The sequence below is a fragment of the Sarcophilus harrisii genome, chromosome 1 (assembly GCF_902635505.1).
Source record: "Sarcophilus harrisii chromosome 1, mSarHar1.11, whole genome shotgun sequence".
Taxonomy (NCBI): Eukaryota; Metazoa; Chordata; class Mammalia; order Dasyuromorphia; family Dasyuridae; genus Sarcophilus; species Sarcophilus harrisii.
This window is the reverse complement of record NC_045426.1, coordinates 85555552-85580562: the sequence shown is the minus strand read 5'-3', so window position 1 is coordinate 85580562 and position 25011 is coordinate 85555552. Positions and strand designations below refer to the sequence as shown.

The 25011-nt window shown below is 47.0% G+C and overlaps 2 protein-coding genes across 4 annotated transcripts in view; both read right to left on the bottom strand.

The window, feature by feature from the left end:
• Window positions 1-7815, bottom strand: part of QRICH1 (glutamine rich 1) — a 72170-nt gene extending 64355 nt beyond the window's left edge. The window contains exon 1 of one of the 2 annotated variants that reach the window (XM_031959459.1): window positions 7640-7815. The gene's annotated coding sequence lies outside the window, so the exon portion shown is untranslated. Of the gene's footprint in view, window positions 1-6664; window positions 7208-7639 lie in introns of those variants that run through there. The other variant, XM_031959465.1, reaches the window with a different exon arrangement.
• Window positions 7816-9282: 1467 nt separating this feature from the next.
• On the bottom strand, window positions 9283-24282 carry QARS1 (glutaminyl-tRNA synthetase 1). Of its 2 annotated transcripts, none has more exons than XM_031959477.1 (24): window positions 24126-24282; window positions 22955-23102; window positions 21623-21732; window positions 21028-21103; window positions 20111-20175; window positions 18770-18826; window positions 18560-18620; window positions 17227-17298; window positions 16788-16873; window positions 16423-16509; window positions 15110-15209; window positions 14890-14968; window positions 14586-14694; window positions 14380-14510; window positions 14190-14282; window positions 13830-13967; window positions 12662-12749; window positions 12396-12539; window positions 11871-11975; window positions 11382-11474; window positions 10905-11032; window positions 10683-10749; window positions 10282-10407; window positions 9283-9476 (listed from the first exon to the last, which is right to left on the bottom strand). In XM_031959477.1, the coding sequence occupies exons 1-24, from the start codon at window positions 24237-24239 to the stop codon at window positions 9426-9428; spliced, it is 2328 nt and encodes a 775-aa protein (XP_031815337.1). In that variant the 5' UTR covers window positions 24240-24282; the 3' UTR covers window positions 9283-9425. The 2 variants fall into 2 exon arrangements, with proteins under 2 accessions (XP_031815337.1, XP_031815342.1); XM_031959482.1 differs by having other exon boundaries at window positions 18773-18826.
• Window positions 24283-25011: the final 729 nt, after the last annotated feature.

Here is a 25011-nt window from a genome sequence, read left to right as displayed (position 1 = left end):
ATGAGAACAGTTAGCCTCAGAAAAATTTTAACATTTTGCCCTGAACTTTAAAAAAACAGTGTATACACATTACGCACATAAATATTTTTTCTTCTTTGTTATGATGGATATGTAACTAGTAGTAATTAATAAAATGATACAGTACAGGTATATGCTTTGCAACAGACTTAGTGCACCAAGCAGCAGTTTGAAGGGATGGGAATACCATATGTAGTCTCTGTCACTACTCAATTTTGCCATGGCACCAGGAAAACAGTCACAGACAATATATAAATGAATGTATATGGCTGTGTTCCAATACCACTTTAAAAATGTAAAAACCATTTTTAGATGGTAGACCATATAAAAACTGGCAGCAGATTGGACTTGACCCACAAACCATAGTTTGCCAACCCTTGATATAAATGGCATAATTATCAAACCTCCAGATGACTCAAATACGAGTTGGCTATCTAACACATGAATCAGGATACCCTCTCCCTCCCTCCACCTCCCAAAAAACCTTCATTGGTTAGAACAATTGGACTGAATCTAATGAAATAAACTACAATAAGGACAAATGTAAAGGCTCAAAAAATCAACTTTACAGGTATAAAAGAAAGAATATATGGCTAGATAGCAATTTATATGAAAAAGATCTGGGATTTTAGGGGATGGAAAGCTGATAATAGGTCAACAGTGTGACTTGGCAGCTAAAGAACCCATATGAAATTGGACTATAGAAAGGAATGGCTTCCAGAAAAAAATCAAGTGCTAGTGATACTGAACTTTGTCCTGATATTGGTTTTAGTATTTAGCACTACCATTTAGGAAATATTCAAAGGAGGAAAACTAGAATGTAAAAAGGTCTTGAAATCCCATTATATGAGAGCTGAGTGAAATAGATTTAGAATAGTGAAAGACAAGGGGAAAAACTCATGGGGGACACCATATTGTCTTCAAATATTTGAAGAACAACCCTGTGGGAAGAGGGATTAAAATTACCTATGCTTAGTAGCATAAGAACCTAGAGCAAAAGCTGGATTTGGGGGAAGAATAAATGGTCTTAACAATTAAAGCTAACCCCAATGGGCTGCCCCAGATTGGTGTATTATTTCTCAATGGAGGTATTCAGAGAATGCATTGCTTTGTCAGCTATGCTGTAGTAGGTATTCTTTTGAGAGGTGTGAGTTAGCCTAAATCTCTGATGAAGGCTCTTCAAACTCTGAAATTCTATAATTTTATTATAAAACTTACATTTATGGTACATTTACTATGACTCACAAATTCTACAATAGGATCCACAAGCTCTATTATCCTGACTTCTTTCCACAAAGGTTGTCAATTTTTGATCCTAAGATTATATGTTAATCTCATTCCCTGTAATATTTAACTACTGCCAAAGTTAACTGCACCAAAGATAAATAATCAGTTCATTTTCTAAATGTAGATTATTATTCCTAATATACAAGAAATGAAGATTTCTTCCTATTATTTCTTTTACCTCTCTGAGGCAACTGGGGTTAAGTGACTAGCCCAGGATCATACAGCCAAGAAGTGTTAAAAGTGTCTGAAGCCAGATTTGAACTCAGGTCCTTCTGACTTCAGGACTGCTGCTCTATCCACTGAGCCACCTAACTGACCCCTATTATTTTTTTTTTATGAAAGCAATTATTCATGAAAATAAACTTTGACAAAGAACAAAAAAAAAAATTACAAAATTGTGAACCTTTGTTACATAGTTTTAAAAGCAACAACATGATATTTTATTAAGTACTATTTAATAACATCAGGCATTTTGCTAGGCACTAGAGATACAAAGAGAAAAAAATAATAATCCCTTCTCTTAAGGAGCTTACTTTGTATCAAAAAGTACACATTAAATTTCAGAAGATACTAACAAAATTGCCATTTGCTTGCCCCTTCTATTTTAAAATGTATCTCTATTACAATTCACTAATTACTTCAACAGCAACAGAAACCTTCATTATAACAAATAACCACAACCAAGCGAAATAAACATTTTTTTCCATGTCTGAAAATGTATGTCACACTCAGCACTTCTTGTCCATCACTGCTGTGCCAAGAAATTTCTCCTATTATTTCTCTGCTTCCAAGTGATTTGAAACAGCAAATTTACCTAATGGTCAGTTTTGTAAAAAGAGAAATATGACTGAGTCTACAATCTTCTTAGCGGTGCTGCTCATACTTACCTTCTTTCTCTTTTATCCATCTGCTACTGTGACCAATTAGAATTTAAAAATCTGCCAATGGCCACTTACTGATCTCAAACTAAAAAATGAGCTAATTTTTTTTTTTAGGTTAACAAATACTTTTATCTTTTATTTCAGGTTCTTTCTAAGACTTCTTACAAAGTATGTATGTATCTGTCCTTTCTAATTATACTACTCTAGTCCTTCACAAGATCTTTTATATCTCTAAATATTCCCTTCTGAGCTGCAAATACAGGACTTACCACAATGGGCACTTCATAATGACTGAACAAAAGGTTTCGTGTATAGTCTATTTTCTGATGAGACCCACATATACCTCCTCAATTTGTTATTTAGAAAGGCTTTTCACAAGTACAGCAAACATACTTTGGGGTTCACTGTAGCAGTTCAACTTAGGACCTATAACGTAACTTGAGAAATTTCAAAATTAACTTTTCTTTAGAGAAATGCATCAAAATTCAGTTTCATTTTAGCAAGTAATACATTTGTTCTACCTTTTCTAAGTGATAACTTTCTCAAAAGGGGCATAGCCCTACTCTTTAAGACATGAACACTATTAAGAGTCTGTGATGCAGGCTAACAGTACACTATTTCAAAATCTGATTCTTTTTGTACAGCAAAATAACTGTTAGGACATATATACTTGTATCTGTGATGAAAATAATCCACTAAGTCATTTATTCTCAAACATTAGCAGAGTGAGTCACTGATTCGGGAACATTTACATTCTAAATTTATTTTGGGAAAAAAAAAATTTTCAAGTTAGGATTTTAAAATTTGGTTTCCTAACAGAATCCATTAGCTCTACTTACAATTATGTAATTCCAGTTTAAACAATGCAAACAGTCATTTAATCTCATGCTTACAAATCACAATACAATCTTTCCATTTTAGAAAAAGGAAATAAAATTCCCCAATTGATAAATGGTCAAAGGATACGAACAATTTTCAGATGATGAAGATGAAATTAAAAGTCAACTATATCACATGAAAAAATTCTCTAAATCACTGCTGATTAGAGAATGCAAATTAAAACAACTTAAACACCACTTCACACCTCTCAGAATGGCTAAGATGACAGGAAAAGATAATGATAAATGTTGGAGAGAATGTATGAAAACTCAAACACTAATGCACTGTTGGTGGAATTGTGAAAATGATCCAACTACTCTGAAGAGTAATCTGGAACTATGCCCAAAGGGCTATCAAACTGTGCAGTGCCATAATTGGGTCTGTAAGCCAAAGAGATCATGAAGAGGGAAAATGACCCACATGTGCAAAAATGTTTGTAGCAATACTTTTTGTGATAGCAAAGAATTGGAAAATGAGTAGATGCCCATCAATTGGGGAATAGCTGACTAAGTTGTGGTATATGAAGGTAATGGAATATTATTCTTCTATAAAAAATGATGAACAAGCTGATTTTAGAAAGGCTTGGAAAGATTTACATAAACTGATGCTGAACAAAACAAGCAGAACCGCAATACATTATACAAAATAATAGCATGAATGTGCAATGAGCAATTATGAAAGACTTTGTTCTTCTCAGTGGTTCAGTGATTCAAAGCAATCCCAATAGACTTTGGGCTTAATGCCATTTGCATCCAGAAAATGAACTAAGGAGACTGAATGTAAATCAACACATGTTATGTTCACTTCTTTTCTGTTTTTTTTTTTAATCACTCCCATAGTTTTTCCCTTTTGCACTTATTTTCTCTTCCAACTTGATTCATAAAGCAAAAAAAAAAAAAAAAAAAAAAAAGGAAGCAGGCTCCAGTGTAAACATATTAGAAAAAGAGAAAGGAAAAGTTAATAACAAGAAGCCTAGTCATATAAAAATACTATGAATATTATGCTCTAAATATACTTTGCTGGGTGAAGAGCCAAAGTAATAGAAAAAGCATCATTTGGGCATAGGAAGACAACAGGTAAATTTCCAACATATTGCAAATGCAATTCGCAGACTTAAGGAAATCTTTTGATTTAAAAGTTTGTACCCCTAGTGTTGAAGCTGAAAGCAGGGAAAATAAACTTTTTCTAAGCTTCAGCTTTCTCTTTTATCAAACTCCTATGAGGCAGAAGTGCATCTATTATGCTGAGGGAACAAATTAAAAGATTTGTCCATTTGTCGAGATGTAGAGCTGGAATTTGAACTCAAGTCTCCTAATTCAAAGCCCAACACTCCACTACACCATAATGTCTCTCTAATCTGTTATTTGAAATCATACAGGAAATAAGAGGTTGTTGTACTGAACTAATCCTATTCCATATTTAGGAAGGGGAACAAAGTAGCCCTTATGTGATTAAAGCTAAGGTTGATATTTTTTATATCAAGTAACATAATCATAGAGTAAAATTTAACATAATTATGACAGTTCTCTTTTGGCCAATTCAATAGTTTAAATTCAATCTAATTAATTAGTTATAGTTTGTAGAAATCCTGAATCCTAATCCTGAAATTTGGCACATTCACCAATATTCTTACATTTAGAAAGAAACATAACCTGTTGCTGAATATAAAGACATTTCAACCTTAAGGCTAATGCAAAGTTCTCGTTAATGGCTCCAGAAAATATTCAGGATAGTATGCAGAACTTGACTCCAGAAAATATTCAGGATAGTATGCAGAACTTTAAAAAAAAAAAAAAAAAAAAAAAAAAAAAGCAATGTTAAATTTAATAGGCACAAATACTTCTAGGATGTGAACCTTCACTCAATATGTTTTATGTATTCTGATGGTTGCCCTGAGCTCTTAATGTAACATTCTGAACAGCAAATAAGTTCTTTCCATCCTCTTTATATTCTGACTTTTAATGGATAATATGGAAATTCAAGTTTTCCATTATTACCAAACTCCTAAGTTTTTCCCCAATTTTTGCTAACATCCCCTTATTTCCTCCACAAAGCTTAAGTCCAAACAGATTTGGAGTCATTTTATCTAAAATTCAGGTAGATCATTGCAGGTCATGTATAACACAATATACAAAGGAAGATAGGACTCAAATCTGTGAAAATGTGGAAATAAATCCAAATGTGGCCTGTATAATTCTGCAACCCTTAAAGCGGCAAGTTCTTCTGAAAATGAGTTTTTAAAAATTCCTTTATCATTTTTTCCTCTAGATTTCTACAGATTCTGTGAGAAGACAAAAGAAAGGATCTTTTTTGTTTTGTCATTCTTAACTTTCTAGGAGCAACCTCTGGCCCTTAGACCAACAAATAAAACCCAGGAGGTAAGATGACAGGTCGAAAATTACAGAGGTAGTTCCCCCAGTGATTCTTCCCAGTTCTGGGCAATAAGAGTACAGTGGAAATGCACTGCGTGGTGTGCTTACAGAAGAATCAATTTTTAGGAGACAAGTATGAATCGAAGGAATTCTTTTATAAGGAAATTACCCCATCGACATAAAAAGCGACAGAACAAGCAGCAGATATGGAGAAAGGCTCCAGGCAGTGCTTTGGTCTCCCTCCTCCGAAGGGCCAGAGAGCCGTAGCTCCCGGTTCTCCAGTAAGCTCACGCCCCGGTTCCTCAGCCCTCCGGTCACTGGATCCCAGTCGAGGATAAAGGGCCAACCCTGCCCAAGGGCCCCCCATCCCCCACCCTGTCCCCTGCTGAAAAAGAGCTGAGCCCCATCCAAACGTCACGGTGACCACAGCCGGGCCGGGCCCAGGGGAACGTCGGTAAGCGGGAGGGGGCGGGGGTGAGGACGGCGCCGCGCCTGAGCAAGCAGCGCGTGCCCGCTCCCCCCCCCCCCTTTCCCTGCGCAACCGGGGCGAGGCTCCCTCCCAAGCCGGAGCTCGCGCCTGCCTCGGCCAAACAGCAAGCGAGGTTCGCCCCTACAACAACTGAACCATCGGGGGCGGGGAGGGAGGGAGGTTGGGAAGACGGTGGCAGGCTCTTCAGAGGTGCAGTGAAGGCAGGCCCCGGGCGCGCCCCTCCCCGTCGGCCCGAGAGCCACAGCCCAGTGCCCGCGGGGCGCCCCGCCCCCTCCATCCGGGCGCGCCCCCACGCCTGGCAAAGAAATAGACCAGATTTCCCACCCACCTATCACCCCCCACCAATTTCCCCAGGCCCAGGCCCGCGCTCACTTAGAACGGCGGCGCGCGCCAGCGGGAGAGAACCCGCTTTGCGCGCGCGCACCCGCCTGCCCTCCTCCTCCCTCCCCCCCACCCCACCTCCGAGGCCAGGCCCGAGCTCACAAACGCAGCCCTCACCACCAGCACCTCTCCAGCTAACCCAGAGGAAGAGGGTTGGGCAGCGGGGTCGCGCGAGAGAACAGTGCTATACTCGACTGACCGGAGCCGCCCCGCACCCTCCAGGGCCCAGTAGACTCGGCCCGCTCCCCTCAGCTCCCTCCGCCGTTGTGTAGTGGTAGCGGCGGCGGCACCCTCTCGCTCACTCACTCGCGCCGTGGCGCCCCCGGCACCCTCCTCACCCGCGCCACAGCTCTTACCGAGTGCCGCCGCCGCCGCTCCGCCCACGGGCCCCTCCGTGCCGCCTCGGGCCCCTGCTCTACCGTCGCCGCTTCGAGACCGACAGGATTTTCCCCTCACAGCTCCCTGGGCGCCATCTTACATTCAACCCCGATAGCCAATGGGCGCCGAGCTCCTCTCTCGCGAGATCAGAAAAGGCAAATCCCGCGAGAACTAACAGGGGCCTCCCGGCCCGCCTTAAAGGGAAAGCGTTCTGCTGCAGCCCCCGAGCGTCCTTAGACATTCAAGACAGCAGAAACGAATCAGTGGATTTCTTTTTCCCACCCTTTTTTCTTCCTTTAATCTATAGATCATCTATAGAACATCTCCGCTATTCCCCAATGCTGCTCCCAGCAGGTCAGAACTGCGAACAGCTCTCGGCCTCAGTTTCCCTCCCCGGTCCTCGTCTGACAGGCCTTGAGGCTGCAAGAGCTCGGCCCGGGTGTCCCTATGGCCAATTCACTAGAGCAGGCGTTCAGAATGGACCCCCTCGAGACAACCGAGGCCGTTCCTCCTCTGGGACGGCGGGGGCGGGAGGCGGAGTGGGGGAGTGGGCAATTCTAGGAGCCACCCGCCGAGCAGGGAGGGGAGGGAGCCGCCGCGGAATGGGGAGCCTGAAGGAGGGGAGGGGCCAGCGACCCCAAGGAAAGCTTGGATTGGGATAGGCGCCTGGATCAGTCCCAAATTGGAGGCCTCGGAAGGAGGAAGGCTCCCCAGGGAAGGCATCCAAAGGATTGTTTTGCACCACCCTTGGAAGAGATCGGCGAGCGGGCCTGAGCCTGCAGTGCAGGTCACCGGGAAGGCACAGCAGGCCAAACGGGATCGCAGGCATGGACCCCGAGGAGGAGGGGCCGACTTTCTCCTCCCATGCTGTGAAAGAAAAGCAAGACGACCGTGCCTGGGGCTGAAGCCCATCCTCCACCATTCCCTGGGTCTACTATACCCTTGCCCCTCACCTGGCGGGCCCTGGTTCCCAGCACCAGCTGCCAGGGCTGTCCAGCCCAGACCCCACACTGCCCTGGCCCCAGTCCTGGGAGGTTTCACTACAGGCCATCGTGGCGGGAGACTCGAGCCCTTTCTACCCCCTCTCTTCCCATACTCAGCGAAACAACCTCCTACTCGGCTGCACCAGCATCCCTGCTTAAGGTGGCCCGGAACTGATGCCCTGCAGGCTCCGGGGTCCTCGGTGACTCCAGGGCCCGGCGGCTCCAGAGCCGCCACCTCGGCACTGGTTAAATGATTAGCTTTCCCGGGAGAGGGAGGGCCCGATCCTCTTGGGAAAGAGTCCCGGGGGAGCGGTGCAGGCCCCTTCGGAGCAGGGGGCAGCAAGCCCACAGCTCCACGCAGTCCACCTTAAACCAGACCCTGGGTGACTTTGGTGTTTGTATACAGTGGGAAATGTGGAGGATGTTAAAGCTGCAGACACACTCCCGGCCTTTAGAATAGGGACTGCAGGACTCGGGGAAAGGACCCCAAGGAAGGCAGAGCATGAGCCTGCTCCCAAGAAGGGCAGAGAGGGTGAGGCCAGAATGTCAGCCAGGGCATGCACTTCTGCTTCTGCCTGCTGATGGAGCAGATCCTAGAGAACTTCTTTCCTCTGAATGGTGCAGACAGCTGATCCCTTAGGACAAACTAGCAGAGCCTGTGTCCAAACTCTTTTGTCCCTTAGTCTCGACTGAGTCCTGAACATGGCATTCCTTAATGATCTGGTCTTGGAGCACTGGACAGGGATGCCCTGGAAAAGGAGCTGGACTCGCATGCTGGTGCTGCCATTGACTGCTGCTATTACACTTTTTTGTCTGGGCTCGTTCCTTCTTTTATAAAACAGGGGTTGAATTAGCCTCTCAAGTTCCACCTGAACATTTATTCAGAGGATACATGGCACAACCCAAAACAAGCACCTCTGATCTCAAGGAAACTATTTTATGGCGATGAAATTATTTAAGGGACCAAAAAGGTGTTTCTGGACTACTCCCATTAAAATTCTTTGAGGGGGAATCATTTCCGTTGTATTTGTATTTCTAGCACCTACCACTGTATAGCAATACAGTATATTTCTAATAAATGCTAAATGAGTAATTCAATCCCGTAACTATGATCTCATCCAAGACCATTTACTGTCCCTGACTGGGTCATCAAAAGGCATTTTCTTGGCTTTGGGCCACAGTGCCCTAATAGCCTCCTCCACTACCTGTCCCTCCTCTCCCACTGGGAGCAAAGAGGAAGAGAAAAACAATCCTGAGCCAAGGTGGAAAAAGTGGGAAAATTAATCTGCTCTCTTTCTCCCCGGCTGCTCATCAGTGCTGTAGAAGCAGATAGGAAGATTAAAGAGAAGATGACCAAAAGTAAGTGCTTGGCTCTGCCCAAAGGAGCCAAAGTGGGTTTAAGCCACATTTCTGGCTCATTAATTCAAAATCCACAGAGAGAAAGGGAAAAGGATTGCTAGATAGAAGGAAACCAAAGCAAAGCCTAGTTTATAAATACAGCGGCCACTAGCTCCAAGTCGAAAAGATTTCTCTGATCCATCTTCTCAGACCAAAAAGCCTATGTATGAATAGTGTTCACCACCATCCCCTGCCCCAATTCACTTAGGACAGACTCCAAGAAAAACTGCTATTCTTTATTGGTCATCCTGAGATGGCACTGCAGATTAGCATGGCCAAGTCTGGCCCTGATAAGGCAAAGGTAGATGTGTCTTCTCCTTTCCTCCAGATTGATAACATCATCCTGGACTCAAGGCATTCACATTTTTCCAGGGTCCTCCTTCAGAGTGACTGTTCTGTTAAAAACAAGCTAGAGAGTGAGAGAAAAGAGGAATTAGGCCACATACACAGGGGCACAGAGCCTTTAGGCAAAATTTAGATTGGCCAAACATGAAGTCCCAAGAAATGAACATTCCCTCTAGCCTTCAAAAGTCTGATCTCATTATAAATCACTTCACTATCCAGTGAGATATACTCTTGTCATAGGCAGAGCTCTTCATGGTGTGAAGATAATACTCTATTCTTGAGACCTAGCCAATCTCAACAACAAATTCTGAAAGCTCCTAACAAACTGGGAAGGCTTCAGAGATGTATCGATAGTCTCTGAAGCCTAGCCTAGTTCAGTCTGGGGGAGCTCAGCAACAGGGTACTGAGCACAGTGATGAATTTGAGTCAGTTATTCCAGAAAATGTCTAGTAAGAGCATGGAAGGGCTGAAATGTATGTCAGAGAAAGGCACCCTAAGTGATTAAAACACTGATTTAGATAAATCATTAATTTAGATAAATCAAGAAAGGGAAAGGGGGCTGCCCAAGGTAAGTGTTAGAGCAGGACCTAGAATCCATGTCTATTGACACCCAAGTTCCTGCCCCTTGCTGACAGTAAAGAGAAGATTTTTCACATGGTATTGTTTCCTCTGAAAACACAGTGAATTTCTGCTTGATCCCTGGCACTGTAATGATGTGCTGATATTTCCTGAACTTTGGCTGAGAGAAAGGGATAAATAGCTGAGTGGCTAAGCCCTCAGTGCCTACTCTTTAAGTAAGAATTTGGATGAAAGCAGGTGCCCTGGGCTAGATTGGGCAGGGAGGAAAGGAAGGGAAAGTATTGGCTGACCTTTCCTTCTGAACTGTCTGGATCCACAGAGAAGTAGCCCAGGCGTTCAAACTGGAATTTATCGAAAGGTTTTGCACCACTGACTGAGCAATCCACCAAGGCATCTTCAATCACACACAGAGAATCCTGTAGGACACACATGTATTAGATTATTTTGTGCAGAGCAATCCACCAAGGCATCTTCAATCACACACAGAGAATCCTGTAGGACACACATGTATTAGATTATTTTGTGCAAGATTTAGAGAAGTTGGGGGGGGGAGGGGGGCTCATTCCCCCAGACACTATTTTCTGGATATATATAGAAGGATCCTACAATGCTTCCACTCATAGCCCTTTCATGGGAGGAAAAATCACCCAAAATCCAATGGCTACTTCCTTACTCCCCAGTGTATACTCACCGGGTTCAAGTCACTTAAGAATCCACCAGGCACTTCAGAAGGATCCTCAGGGTTTTTATGTTGGAATCTGCAATCATATTCATTTTATGAGGCTCCATGATTGCTGGTCAGAAACCCAGTTCTCTCTTATATCTTCCCAATAATTGATAATTGAATTCTCTAAGGCTAACCCTAAGCCCAAAATAAATTACTCTTTTCCCAGTTTCTGATCCCCAGACTCACAGCCTCTCGTAGATTCGGACCTCACACTTCAGGGGCTCAGAAACCCAGTGTATAAAAGCTTTGGGCTTCTCAGAAGCATCTGACTTGCTGCATGTCACTTCCAGCTCAGTAACTTGCCCACTAGCATTCTTTATTTTAAAAGAAAAAAAAAAAAAAAAAAAGGAGAAATCAAGTCACTAAGTTCTCTAGAATGGCTGTTCTTTACTGTCTGATTTCCAGACCTCCTAGAACCTTTGGGGTACCAGAAGTCCTTCTTTGGTCATCCTGTTGACAAGATTTCCCCTATTCTGCCTGCTATAAAATATTGTGTTGGGGGGAGCAAGAGATGAAAGAATGAATGGCAATTCACTCTGGAAGGGCTCTATCCTTGATTTCTCCCGAATCACTTGGAGTAATTGAGGAAAATCAGATTATTGCCAACAGAATAGGTAAGCCCAATTCCAGAACTATGTGTCTTGGGAGGTGGACACCTCTCACCTTAATGATATTCTGTACATCAATAATGTAACCCGCGTGTCTCAGACCTACTGGCTGGCCTGGTGCAAGACGTTTGTAACCCTTTTCTGGCTCCTGCAAAGAAAGTTGCGTCAACACCAAGGAAAAAAATACTAGTAGCTTTCTTAGATGCCCAATTCTTGCCTCATGAGATACCTCGTCCCAAGAGAGTAGTTAAGAATCAAGCAACTGAGACACAAGATGACTCTGGGAAAGGCACATTCAAGGTAACTGGCCTATTAGAAGGTTTGGAGACAGCCTAGAAGTTACCAAAATTCTGACATGGTACTAAAGTTCTATTTTATTGGGCCTGTACTCATGGGTACCAGCCATAGAGTTCAAACCTGTTAAAAGGCTTGGAGAAAGTGATCAAGCCTTCTTTCCCATCCCACCCTTCTCCCCTTAGGTCCAAGAGAACCATGAAGAAGCAGAAATCCAGGACAAGAAACCAAACCCTACCCCACCCCTAACCTCTTTAAAGTCTGTGTGCTCGATGTAGATTGTGGGTGAAAAGGGGACCTGGTGAAAACCTTTGGTCTCATCAGCAGGAAAGTTGGGTACAATGACATCAATTGCCTGTAGCAGAGAAGAAAGCACAGGGAGATAGAGGATCACACATGATTTAAGGCTGGAAGGGAGATTAACAACTTATCTGGTTGTACCAATTGGTTTTATAGGTAAGGAAGCATAGCATTCATTTCCAGACATTAAATAATATGCCTAAGATCATATAGGATACCAGTAGTAGAACTGGAATTTAAGTTTAGAACTTCTAAATCCAAAGGCCTTTCATGCTGCTTCTCGTCCAAAACCTTCCTCCATAGTAGGAATAGCAAAATACAAAGTTGTACGTGGATGAAAATCACCACCAGACAGAGAAGAGCAAGGGATTATGGGACAAGGAAACAGAGTAGATACAGTTGAATTCCAGGAAACCCCAGTAGTACTTGTCTCTAGCTTCATTCCCCAGATTGATTCCCTCTGCCTGCCCTTAACCTTGCTGCCTGGAAAATTGGTAATGGTGACCCGAAGTGGCTTGAGTACAGCCATGGCCCTAGGGGCCCCATCATTCAGCACTTCTCGAACACAGGCTTCTAGCAGATGAGGCTCCATTATTGTCTGTGCAACAGTCACACCCACCTGCCAGGAAAAAAAGCCAGAAAAAAGTCAGTCAGTGGCCAACCAGCCCCAGACTGGGTCTCAAGCCACACAAAGGCTCCTAGGCACAGGATTAGTAGGTCCCTGGGCATTCCCATACCTACCCGGGCACAAAAGTTATTGATCGCCTCAGGAGGGAAGCCTCGACGTCGGAGTGCTGTGAGTGTGAAGAGCCGAGGATCATCCCAGTCCCTGCAACACAGAACGAATACCTGCCTGAGATGGGGCTCCTGTACGCACAACCCTGAACTGTGTGCAATCATCACCAAAGAGCCTTAAAAATCATGGGAATCAAGAGTTTGAGGTGTGGAACTGACTTTCATGGAACATTCTAAGGCATGCTGAGTTTTAGGTACTTCATCTCCCCACTGTGAGGTAAAAATCCCAGGCATGCCGTCCCCATTTTACAAATGAGGGAGCAAAAGCTCCATTTCTACTCTTGTGGCTTTTCCTATCACACAAAGAATAAATGACTCCAAATCAAGCTGTCTCTGGCTTATACGATGCAGATTTATAAGGGAGCTTCCCTTAACTGTGAGGATATTAATTACTGAGTAAAAAAAAATTAATTTTTTCAAAGTGCTTTCCACACAAATACCAATGAGGCAAAGAGGAGTAGCCTCAGATGCTGAGAACTTAAAAGATAGGTGAAGTAACTTGCCCAAGGTTTTCTGACCATGAATCCAGAGTTTTTTCTACTATATAGTAAAAATAGATTTTCCTGAAAGATCTCTAGTCCAAATGTCTCAGTTTACAGTGGAAGAAACTGTGGCCATGAAAAACTGAAGTCTTTTCCTCATTCACTCAGTAAGTGGAGAGCCAGGATTTCAATGCAGGATCCTTGCCATTGACACCCTGACGGTAGGGCTCGATGCACACAGACCACCTATGTGATCTGAGAGAGGAGATCCAACCCTCCAAGCAGAGGAAAGTAGAATTCATCACACAATCAGTATTCTAGGTGTGGGTGAAGGCCCAGGCCCTGGCTCTCTTTTTTTTTCCTCATTGTGGCTTTACCAGTACTCTACCCTTCTTGAGACCAAACCATCTTGAACCCAACCTTCACTTATAATTTTGTAAATGAGGAAATAGTCCCACAAAGAAGGATTTTGTCTAGGATCACAGTCAGGATGTGAACCCTGATTTTCAGATTCAAAATCTGGTATTCTTCCCTCTGCCATCTTGGAAAATGCCCCACCTCACCACCATCCAAGCCTTTTCAGGACCACAGTTGTACTGTGTCACTGCTACTCACTCTCACAGGCCTCTCACCTGACCACACCAGCCTCCACCAACTGAATGATCTTCCGCTTGGAGACAACCGTGTAATGCAGATTGAGGCGTCCATACTCCCACTGAACTGGGCAGTAGACGTCGAGCGCATTGCAAAGCCAGAAATAGGAGGAGCGCCTGAGGACGACAGGTACTCCAGGATGGTCTCTCAAGAGTCCGGCTGGGTAACATGGCTAAGCCCAGCCCAGGCTTTCAAGAACCCTTTCCCCCACCCCATGCCCCACCTCCACCCAATCAGGTTCTTCCCCACATCTGTACCCCAGTCACTCTCTAGCCCTACCATGAAGGAGAAAAATGAGCCTACCTAAAAAAGCTTAAAGACCCTGGCTAGGTACTTACCTGGCCTGGAACTCTTTGGTGCAAAGGGAGTGAGTGATGTGCTCAATGGAGTCGCACAGACAGTGTGTGTAGTCATAGGTAGGGTAGATGCACCTGCAGCGAGAGACCAAGGACAGAGGCCCATGAGCAGAGGACGGCACCTGACTGGCCCCGAACCTGGCCCCTCCGAGAGCCCGGGGGAGCCACCCACCACTTGTCGCCAGTTCGATGATGAGGCGTGTACTTGATTCGATAGGCCACCGGGTCCATCTTCCCATCTTCCATCACAAGTTTCATCCTCAGCGTGGCCTCTCCTTCAGCAAACTTACCCTTCTTCATTCCCTGAGCAAAAGCAGACAACCACTCACAATCTGGCCCCAGGAAACCCCTCCAAGTTAGGGTCAAAGGTCAACTCACCTCAAAAAGCAATAAAGATTCTTCCACCGGCCGATCTCGCCATGGGGAGGGTGGAGGATTGTGGCCTTTAATCTCTTCTCCCTGCTGGTGGCAGACATAGGCAAGACCCCTGCGGGAGCAGAAGGAACATCAGCTCCTTGCTGGTGGTAAGCAGCACCCAGGAGCCATCTGCTCTGCCCACAGAAACGCCAGGAGCCCTGCCAGCTCCTTCCGCTCTCCACGGAGCCCAGTTGTCTCCCAAAGAACTGAAGACTTCCCTTCTCCTTGTAGCCCCCACCCTCCTCCAAGGAGACCCCTGTATTACCTATGGATGAGCTCTACGGCCCAGGCATACAGCTGGTCAAAGTAGTCTGAGGCATGAGTCACTTTGTAGGGCTTGTAACCTGCCACACCAGAGACCCAGACAGTCAGTCCCTGAGTGAGAAAAATTCCCCCAAGCCCATTTACCCAAACTCATCCTCCCATTCCTCCCCACCCCATTCCTCCCCACCTCCTGTTAGCCCATCTTGGCCCAGACTCCATACCCAGCCATTCTACCATGTCCCTGATTCCAGTAAAGTATTTTTCCTCTTCCTTCTCAGGATTTGTGTCATCATAACGCAGAAAACAGATTCCATTGTTGGCCTAGAGAAACCAGGCATTTTCATAGACCCCAGTACTTGATGAGTATCCCCGTTAAAATTATCTTTTATTTACTTGCAGATTTAAAGCCTCATATAGAAAAAAAGTATTTTAAGATTCAAGAAAGGAATTTGAATTCTCTCTCAAATCGGAAAATACTTTTCAGCAAAAAGCTTTGTTTCTAAAAGCACTAACCACAATAATCTTACCAGCAAAACTCTAAGTTATCCAGGTTACATACATATATGTCATAAATTAATAGTTCGATTTCACATGTATAACAGGGGCTTTAAAAACCAAAACATGTTAGAGACCAACTATCATCAAGTCCCTTCCACAGATGTCAGTGGAATAGAACAGTTCACTATTCTGAGAAAAGTTTTCAATTGCCTGGGCAAAGCTCGAGCCAGCTGTGCCCCAAGAAGTGTAGCCTATTTGCAGGGGGAACTGGGGTTGGAGGGAAACTACTCACTTTGGGCACTGAGTGACCTTTATGCTCCTCTGGACATACAAGAATTAACATCAAGCAATCTCTCTGCCCTCAAACTACCAATAGTTTGAAAGGGTCCTGAGGAGTGACTTGCCTATCTCCCAATCAGCAGACAGGGAACAGCTGGATCAGAGTACACCCTCACTCATAGAGCGACTGCCCTCACTGTGAGGTCCTGCCTTTTCCCAGAGTCAAAGGAAAAGTGCCTATGCCAGAGTTACCAGAGTCACCTTGCTCCCTAGCTTCACTGAAGCATAAAACTAAAATTTTAAGATCCTTAAAGGTCATCTAGGCTCAGACCCACATTTTTCAGATGAGAAAACTGGGCCCAAACATATCACCAGAGAGCAAATCATCCTGTTCCAGGTCACCAGCCACATTCACTAGGTTACTCCCCAAAGCTATCACAATCAGAAAATGTCCACTGTGTCTTTGGGTCACAGTGGTTCATAATGCTCTCCACAATAACAGTAGGAAAGACTCCCCCTCTATCCCACGGGGAAGAAGCATGTATAATGAAAAGATTCCAGCTTTGGAGTCAAAGGACTTGGGTTCAAATACTCTCTCCTCTATTCAGTACTTGGGTGACCTAAGCTCGAGATGTAAACTCTGTGGGGGCCCTGTTACATCTTCTATAAAATGAGGGAGCTGTATTCCATGGCCTCCCAAGCCCCTTCCAGCTTGAGACCGGTGAGAATACAGGGCTAGAGCAGGTCAGCCTCCTACCTTGGCATAGCCAAAGTTGAAGTTGATGGCCTTGGCGTGTCCAATATGCAAAATTCCATTGGGCTCAGGTGGGAATCGTGTTCGCACCTGAGAAAAAGGTTCAGAAGACCTAGAGTCACTTGGCTGTGTGACGCTCAAGATCAAAGGCAGTCCCCTAAATCTTTTCTCCATGGCCACATTGGGAATCTGGGCCCCAGCAGAAACACCAGGGAGGCTTCTCTTATATGCCCACAAAGTGCTTCCTTTCCCAGCTTCAAGGGTGACAGTGGCCACTCCTACCCACCAGAACCCTGGTCTCTTGGGCTGTGGTTCTCAGGGCAACCCTCCTACCACCCCCCATCACCAAATGAAGGAGGGCCAGGCACCTGGCCCCCTGTGATTTCCAAGTGCTGCTGCAACAGAGGCATGGTATTGGGTGTGACCACATAGCCAGGGGTTTTGTAGTTTTCCCCTGCAAAAATCAAATAGAGGAGGAGTTTCCTTAGAAGAGGGTGGCAGGAAAAAGTAGCAAATTTCTTAGGGCTGGAGCCTATACCACATTGTCAGAAAGGCAGGAGAAAGGGGAGCATGGAGGAGGCTCCTACCAAAGCTGCTTTTGACAAACACACAAGAGAGTGACACAACAGGAAGCCCTACTTCACAAAGAAGCCTCCCCAGGGAGCTAGGGAGTGATGGGCGCTGTGGTCAGATACTTTAATAGTTCAGGATCACATGATGCTTCACCACGCCTACTAATCTCATCTCCCAGACCCAGGATGGCCTGGCTCTCTGCTCCAGCCCCCAACTGGATCACACAAAGCTCACCTGGTTTGTGGAATCTCAGTGCTTCTCCCCTGAGCTGTTCCATCAGAGACAGAGATGACACAGATTCCTCACCTACAGAAGCCAGAATACATTGCAGGAACCTCCAGAGCACACACCTGCCCATTAGGCTCAGAAGCAGCACCAAGAACCTGGTGGCTGACAACTCCAGCCAGAAATGAAAGTAACCTCCTCCTCCCAGCAAGTTAAACCCACGCTTTCCCTAGATCTGAAGAAAACTGAACTCAAATGAAAAGATCATTAAAAAGTCCTAGAACTGAGGGGGAAAGGGCTGTCATCTGCAGGGGAAGTTTCAGTGCACAGAGCAGGTGTGGTCCTTTTGTTAGTCCTGCATTTTCATTTCCTTGTCACTGGGTGAGATCTAGACTTCTGAGTGAAACAGACTGAAGCGAGGCAGACTGGCACAGCTATCAGCCCAACTTTCTCTTCGAGTAAGTGAAGCCCACTGGCAAGATAAAAGTCAAAGTGACTGGTGATGGCCTGGGATGCAGGTGGCACTCCAGAGAGCCTGCTTCCATCACCTTCACAGCCACTGGAACAAGCTGTTCTCATGCGAGTTTGAGGCTGGTCAGTTACTCTCCACCTGATTTAGTCGGTCTGCCAAAACACCTTCCTGAGTGTGGCTACAAGTGGACACCAATGGCAGAAGAGCAGTCCTGAGAAGGGCCCAGCAAGCTCTCACCGCAAAGGTGCTAGTGTTCTCTGCACCCCGATACACCTGACTGCTGAGGGACAGGTGAAGGGAACCTTCCTCAGAGCCAGTCATGGCATCCAGGATGAGCCTGAGAGAAGCAGGCCAAGATAGAAACTCCCTCAGATGAACCTCCCAAGGGCAGGAGCTATGGCAGGGGCCAGACCCAGGAGGGATGCAGAAGTAGTCACAAACACGAGACCTGGCATTCTAAAGGACAGTCCCATAGAAACTAGCCTCCAGAACCACTCCCAATCCTGAGATCAATAAAGGCCCTTGGTGATCTCACAGGTACTAGAGCAGGACAGGTGCTGAGCTACCTGGACCCAGGATGCTATCAGAGGATCCGCTAACCCCTAAGGAGGCTAAAATCAAACTCTCACATACCTGGAAAGCATAATGGGACTCAGGGGGAAGGGATGGCTTGTGGTGGCCATGCATTGGGGGGGGTCGGGTGGGAAGGTTTGCTGGGACTGTATATGGCAAGAAAAGTAGTTTTGTTCTGAAGTCTCTGGCCCAGCACCAACCACACCACAAAGAGAGGGAATAAGAACAGAGAAAAGAGGATTGTCACTGGAGGGGTCATGGGGCAGATATTAAACTAGGAACTAGCTTAATTCATACCATTCGACACTGTGGTCCTCGATGCCTTCAAGTCCTTCTCTTCCTGTCGGATCTTGGCAGCCTAGAGAATGAAAGCAGCAAACAGCCTGACTTGGCTTCCTTTGGGGCACAACCCAAACCCAGAGCAACCAGGAAGAAAGGTCCTGGTCCTGACCCAGCCTGTATGCCCTCAGCTTGTCCCAGACACGTGCAGCAGCTGTAGCTACTCACTACCTTGGGCTTCTTCTCCAAATCGGCTTCTGTCTTTGGGCCCAGAAGATGGAGAACCTGAACAAAGACAGGACAACAAAGCTGAGGCCGGGTCTGATTCAGGGGTGATGAGCACAACGCTATGTGCTAACCTTCCTTGCACCCACTGCCCCCTCAATCCCTTCCTCTTGGTTGCTGGGCTCCTGGGATAGAAGGCCTCTATCAAGTCTTTAATGTCATCTTTTTTCTTTTTGGAGGGACAGAGAAGGAGGCAATCAGGGTGAAATTACTTGCACAGGTTCACCCGGCTATTGAATATTTGAGGCCAGATCTGAACCCTACAGACAGCTGAAGAGGCAGTATATCAATGGAGGTAATGTATCAGGGGAAAGGACACAAAGGATTTAGGGGGAAAGGACCTGGCTTTAAGCCCATTTCTACCATCAGTTACTGCTTGTATAATTTTGAACAAGGCACTTGACCATTCAGGGTCTCAGTTTCCTTTTCTGTAAAAAATAAGGTTGGAAGTCATTATTAATCAGAGAAATGCAAATTAAAACAACTCTGAGGTACCCCTACACACCTGTCAGATTGGCTAGAATGACAGGGAAAGATAATGCAGAATGTTGGAGGGGGTGTGGGAAACTAGGACATTGATTGTTGGTGGAATTGTGAACACATCCAGTTCTGGAGAGCAATCTGGAATTATGCTCAAAAAGTTATCAAACTGTGCATACCCTTTAATCTAGCAGTGTTTCTACTGGGCTTATATCCCAAAGAGATCTTAAAGGAGGGAAAGGGGCCTGTATGTGCAAAAATATTTGTGGCGGCCCTGTTTGTAGTGGCCAGAAACTGGAAACTGAGTGGCTGCCCATCAATTGGAGAATGGCTGAATAAATTGTGGTATATGAATATTATGGAATGTTATTGTTCGGTAAGAAATGATCAGCAGGAGGATTTCAGAAGGCCTGGAGAGACTTACATGAACTGATCCTGAGTGAAATGAGTAGGACCAGGAGGTCATTATATACTTCAACAAAAATAAGGTTGGTCTTGGAGACATCTAAAGTTCCTTCAGGGGCAGCTAGGTGGCGCAGTGGATAGAGCACCAGCCCTGAAGTCAGGAGGACCCAAGTTCAAATTTGACTTCAGACACTTAGCACTGCCTAGCTGTGTGACCTTGGGCAAGTCAATTACCCCAACTGCCTCAGAGGAAAAAAATTAAGTTCCTTCCATCTCTACACTTACTGGCCTATAGGCACACAGCCCAAGCTAAGTCTTAGTGCTATGGCTTATCAACTGACTGACTGATAAGTTCCAAAGTGGCCACCATAATTAAAATGTTAACAAACACAAACCCACCTGCATATCAACCTCATTCTTAATGGTCTTGCCATCTGCCCACTTAAGCGCTGTCCTCGCCTCACCTGAAAGAGGAGACACTAGGAAGCTGAGAACCTGGAAGAACCTGGTAAGAAAGTAACATGGAAATCCAGCCCTAATTCATGAAATTTATAATTTGTTTTACAGCATTGTATTAGCGTCAAAACCAAAAAATTCAGGAATGATTGCTTACTTGCTTTTTTTTCCCCTCTATTGATCTAAATTTTTTTATGCAGCATGATAAATGTGGAAATACACTTAGAAGAATTACACATCTTAAACTTATATTGGATTGCTTGCTGTCTAGGGGGAAGGAGAGAGGGAGGGGAAAAAATTAGAACAAGGTTTTGCAAGGGTGAATTTTGAAAACTATCTCTGCGTATATTTGGAAAAGTAAAAAGCTATTATTTTAAAAAATAATAATTCATGGATAAAGCTGGCCTTTCATCTAGCTTTAGAGCCAAACCAAAAGCAGACAAGATGCCTGTGCTTGGTCTCAGAGCCCATTAAGTTACAAGAACCAAGGCCACATATTCAGTTCTTCCATCCCTTCCAAAAGGTCTAGGGCAACAGTAACAAAAACAAAAACGGTAAATTCAATTCTAAAACCTTTTACTAAAGGCCTACTATGTTTAGAAGCCTTTACTAGCAGCCAGATGCGTAAGGAAAACTGTGACTCAGAAGACTTAAGTCTGGAAACGCATTCTGTGATCCACTTTATGATTCTGTGACCTTCAGCATGTCATTGTAGCTTCAACTCAACTTCCCCATCAGGATCCACCTATCTCAAAAGAGGGAGGCTAAAACCAATGCTCAGTGCAGATTGTCAGCAGCATCCTCATTTTTCCTATTAATCAGGTGGCCTGATAGTCAGGCCAGGAGGATCCTACACTTACCCATTAGCACCCCCATGCTGAAATGATATCGTTCTTTTAGAAGTTGTTCACGGTGCCGACCAATTACAGTTTCAACCTACAGGGAGATGAGAAAACACAAAGATTTACATCGGCCTCTCAAGGATAGTTTCTCATCAAAAGAGAAGGACACCAACACAAAATAGGGTCACAGGATTTTAAATAAGAAAAGAACCTTAAATTACTCCAACCATCTGATCTTAAAGAAGACAGGGAGTGAAAGGAGTTAACAGACATATCCAAAGTCACACAGTCAACATATGAGTCAGAGAAGATTCAAGAGTTAAATCCACATCTCCTAATACCAAAATATTATAATATATTGCTTTCTCAAAGAGTGATAGGGTGGTGGATAAAGGATGGAAAAATACCCCAAGCTGGCTCAAAAATGGTGAAATCAACAATCACAGCCATTTCCAACATCCAGATTGCTTCTGTGCCAGGGACTATACCTGGTGCACTCCACTATGCTACCAGGCTCAAACAAAACTGCTCTCCCTAATCTTTGACCCCAACATGCATTCCCCAGTCCCCAGCTGGGGCTAGTCCCAAAATCATCCCTCTCCTTTGGACTCACAGCCTCTTCAATCTGCTCCGGGGTCACTGTGACCCCCACACCACATTCCTGCTCAAATTCTGTAGTGTTGATAGGGTCCAAGGGGTGGCTCCGAAGGTATTCCAGGGCAGCTGAGAAAAGAACCAGCCAGGATGCAATCAAACACTCTCATGCACTTAAATCTGAGATAGTCTGGGCCATGCTAATGCTAAAGTACAAGCAAGCCTGGATACAGAGGTAAATTCACCTAACATTTAACCCAAAATTTAGGCTGAGACACAAAGCAACACCAGGAAAGGGGCAGTTTCAAATATTAGCCAGACATCTTCAGCCTTGGAGCTGCCAATAGTATTTCAAATGGCCAAGACTTTGGTTACAAGAGATTGAATTCTACACCAGAAAACCTAGGGAAGGACAGGACTAGTCTTGCTGGGATATTCACTCAATGTAAAGCCTATTATATTATATCTAAGCCAAAATGTATTTTTAGAGGAAGATAAAAGACCAGAGTCTGGGAATTAAAAGGAATGAGAACGAGAGGCCCAATACTTAGCAATGAGCTACACACACGTAAGGTGAAGGATGGGACGGTATATTTTACAATATTCATTTCTATAATATATCCTATATGAAAATCAAATTACTTGCTGTCTTCCATAGCAACCCTCACTGTCCTGCCTCTACACACTCATAGAAGCCATTGCCTCTTTGTATTTCACCTCATTTTATGCTTGTGTATCTCCCTTATCCTCTCCATTAGAGCATACGCACCTTGAAGATAGAGACATGCTGGCATACCCAATGCCTTGCTCCCATTGGCACTAATATTCATTGAGAACTAAGGGGAAGAGCCCCATCATCACTACTGAGCTGCAGGAGGTCTAAAACCATGGGAGGACAGGATGGGCCCAAAGTCGAGAAAACAAGAGCATGATGGAGGTGAGGAGATACAGACACAGTGAGAGTTACAGGGATGGAAGCTCTAGGACCACCACTGAGCTACAAGACGGTAATGCTGGGAACAAGCGCCATCCTTCCGTTCTAGCACAGGGCCAAGCAGATCGGGTGTCTGCAGATATCACAGACCCAGGAGACTGGGGAGCAGCAGAGGAAGGGAGGACAGCCTCGAATTAAGCAGATTAGGGCAGGAGGAGCTCGCCTATGCTTAGGGATACAGGGCGGTGAACGGTTGGGGGAAGAGCTGAGGAATGAGTCACTGCGGGCTAACGAGCTCCGTGGAGAGCCTGAGTGGTGCGGGCAAGCCAAGGCAGAACAGCCATCAAGGAGCTACAGGTGCATGGGATAAAGTGGTAGGGCTGTTCCGGAATCGGGGGAAGTGGCCGGCCTACCCACCGCTGAGCTGCAGGTCCGTGAGGATCTTCTTGCTGGTGACGTAGCCCACCAGGAAGGGCAGCCTTCGGGGGTCCTTAAGGCGCGAGGCCACGTTGTACAGAAGCGTTCCTGTAGACTTGTCAATGCTGGGACCCAGGGCCTGCTGAGCCTGCCGAAGGAAGCGGACAGCGCCCCACCACTCACAGGTCTGTTACTCATCCGGCCCCCGCTGCAAAGGCCAGCGCTTGGGGCAGGTCACTGAAGGGGATTCTCCAAAGGGACGGGCGCTCTTAACCTGCGGCATTACTGCGAGCAGCCCATCTGCCCAGGGCTACGTTGGAGGCGGCGTGACCCAAGGGATCCGCATCTTGGGGCACAAACTGGGTGAAGAGCCTGGAGGGGGGGGGGGGCAAGTCCCGGGGGCCAGACAGGGTGTTATGGGGGGCGCCACTGCGGGAGGACGCCCGACTTCAAGGAGGGGCTGTGGAGGGGGGGAGGGGCAAGTCCCGGGGGCTAGACAGGGTGTTGTGGGGGGCGCCACTGCGGGAGGACGCCCGACTTCAAGGAGGGGCTGTGGAGGGGGGGAGGGGCAAGTCCCGGGGGCTAGACAGGGTGTTGTGGGGGGCGCCACTGCGGGAGGACGCCCGACTTCAAGGAGGGGCTGTGGAGGGGGGGAGGGGCAAGTCCCGGGGGCTAGACAGGGTGTTGTGGGGGGCGCCACTGCGGGAGGACGCCCGACTTCAAGGAGGGGCTGTGGAGGGGGGGAGGGGCAAGTCCCGGGGGCTAGACAGGGTGTTGTGGGGGGCGCCACTGCGGGAGGACGCCCGACTTCAAGGAGGGGCTGTGGAGGGGGGGAGGGGCAAGTCCCGGGGGCTAGACAGGGTGTTGTGGGGGGCGCCACTGCGGGAGGACGCCCGACTTCAAGGAGGGGCTGTGGAGGGGGGGAGGGGCAAGTCCCGGGGGCTAGACAGGGTGTTGTGGGGGGCGCCACTGCGGGAGGACGCCCGACTTCAAGGAGGGGCTGTGGAGGCGGAGGGGGGGGTGGGGAGAGGCACCCCGGGGTCACGGGCGAGGGAGCAGCGGGGTTCCGGCAGGGAGGCGGAGCAGGGAAGGGGCGAGGGTTGGCTCAGGACGCCGAGCCCAGCTGGGGCACGCGGGAGGGGGCGGGCCCGGGCCAGCTTCTGCTCGCTACCTGCGCCGCCGCCGCCTGGAGCTGCGCGCTCAGCGCCTCGTTCTTCAGCGTCTCGCGCGCCTTGTGTTCGCTCAAGCCGAGGCCAGTGAACAGAGACAGCGAATCGGTCGCCATGCTGGAGCCGCTCGCGTCCGGAAGAAACGCTCCCCTCTAATTGAAGCCGCTTCGGCCGCTCCCAACCAATGGAAAGGCGAGAAGCTGAGCGTGTCGGGAGAAGGACCAATGGGCTAGCGCGCGGGGGCGGGGCTGGGCGGCTTTTGGACGCAATTAAAGCCCCTCAGGCGGAAGAACTGGTCCGACCCGCTTCCTTCGCTTCCGGAAGCGGCCATGTTAAGTGTTGGCGTAGCCGAGGGGCGTGGCGGGGCGGGGGCCGCCGGGCTCCCCCAGATTCCCCTAAGGAAGAAGCCAAATGGCTCTTTCTTTCCGGAACGGCCCCTCGGCTGTGAGGCCGGGCGCCTGCGTAGTTGCCAAGAACGCGGGGGATGGTACAACCCTCGGGCATGCGCGCCCATTCCTCTGACGGGCGGAAATGTGCGGGCCGGCCGCGATCCTGGCCGGGGAGCGGCTGCCCGGGAGGCCGGCCGCTAGTCCTGGAGCTCGGGGAGCGGCTGCCCGGGAAGCCGGCCGCTAGTCCTGGAGCTCGGGGAGCGGCTGCCCGGGAGGCCGGCCGGCCGCTAGTCCTGGAGCTCGGGGAGCGGCTGCCCGGGAGGCCGGCCGGCCGCTAGTCCTGGAGCTCGGGGAGCGGCTGCCCGGGAGGCCGGCCGGCCGCTAGTCCTGGAGCTCGGCTCCCGGCGAGGCGGTGGGAGGAGGCTGAAGCTTTGGTAGCACGCACAGTGAGTGAGATAAGCAGAGCCAGCGGTCGCACGCGGCGACACTGTTGTGTCAG

Bases quoted from the DNA above. Each gene is read 5' to 3' on its own strand.
- QARS1 (XM_031959477.1), bottom strand. From the start codon at position 24,239: ATGGCGACCGATTCGCTGTCTCTGTTCACTGGCCTCGGCTTGAGCGAA. The intron at 21,104-21,622 runs GTGAGTCCAAAG...ATCTCCCTGTAG, and splicing joins CGGAGCAGATTGAAGAGGCT to GTTGAAACTGTAATTGGTCG. The intron at 13,968-14,189 runs GTAAGTACCTAG...TGTCGTCCTCAG, and splicing joins ACCAAAGAGTTCCAGGCCAG to GCGCTCCTCCTATTTCTGGC.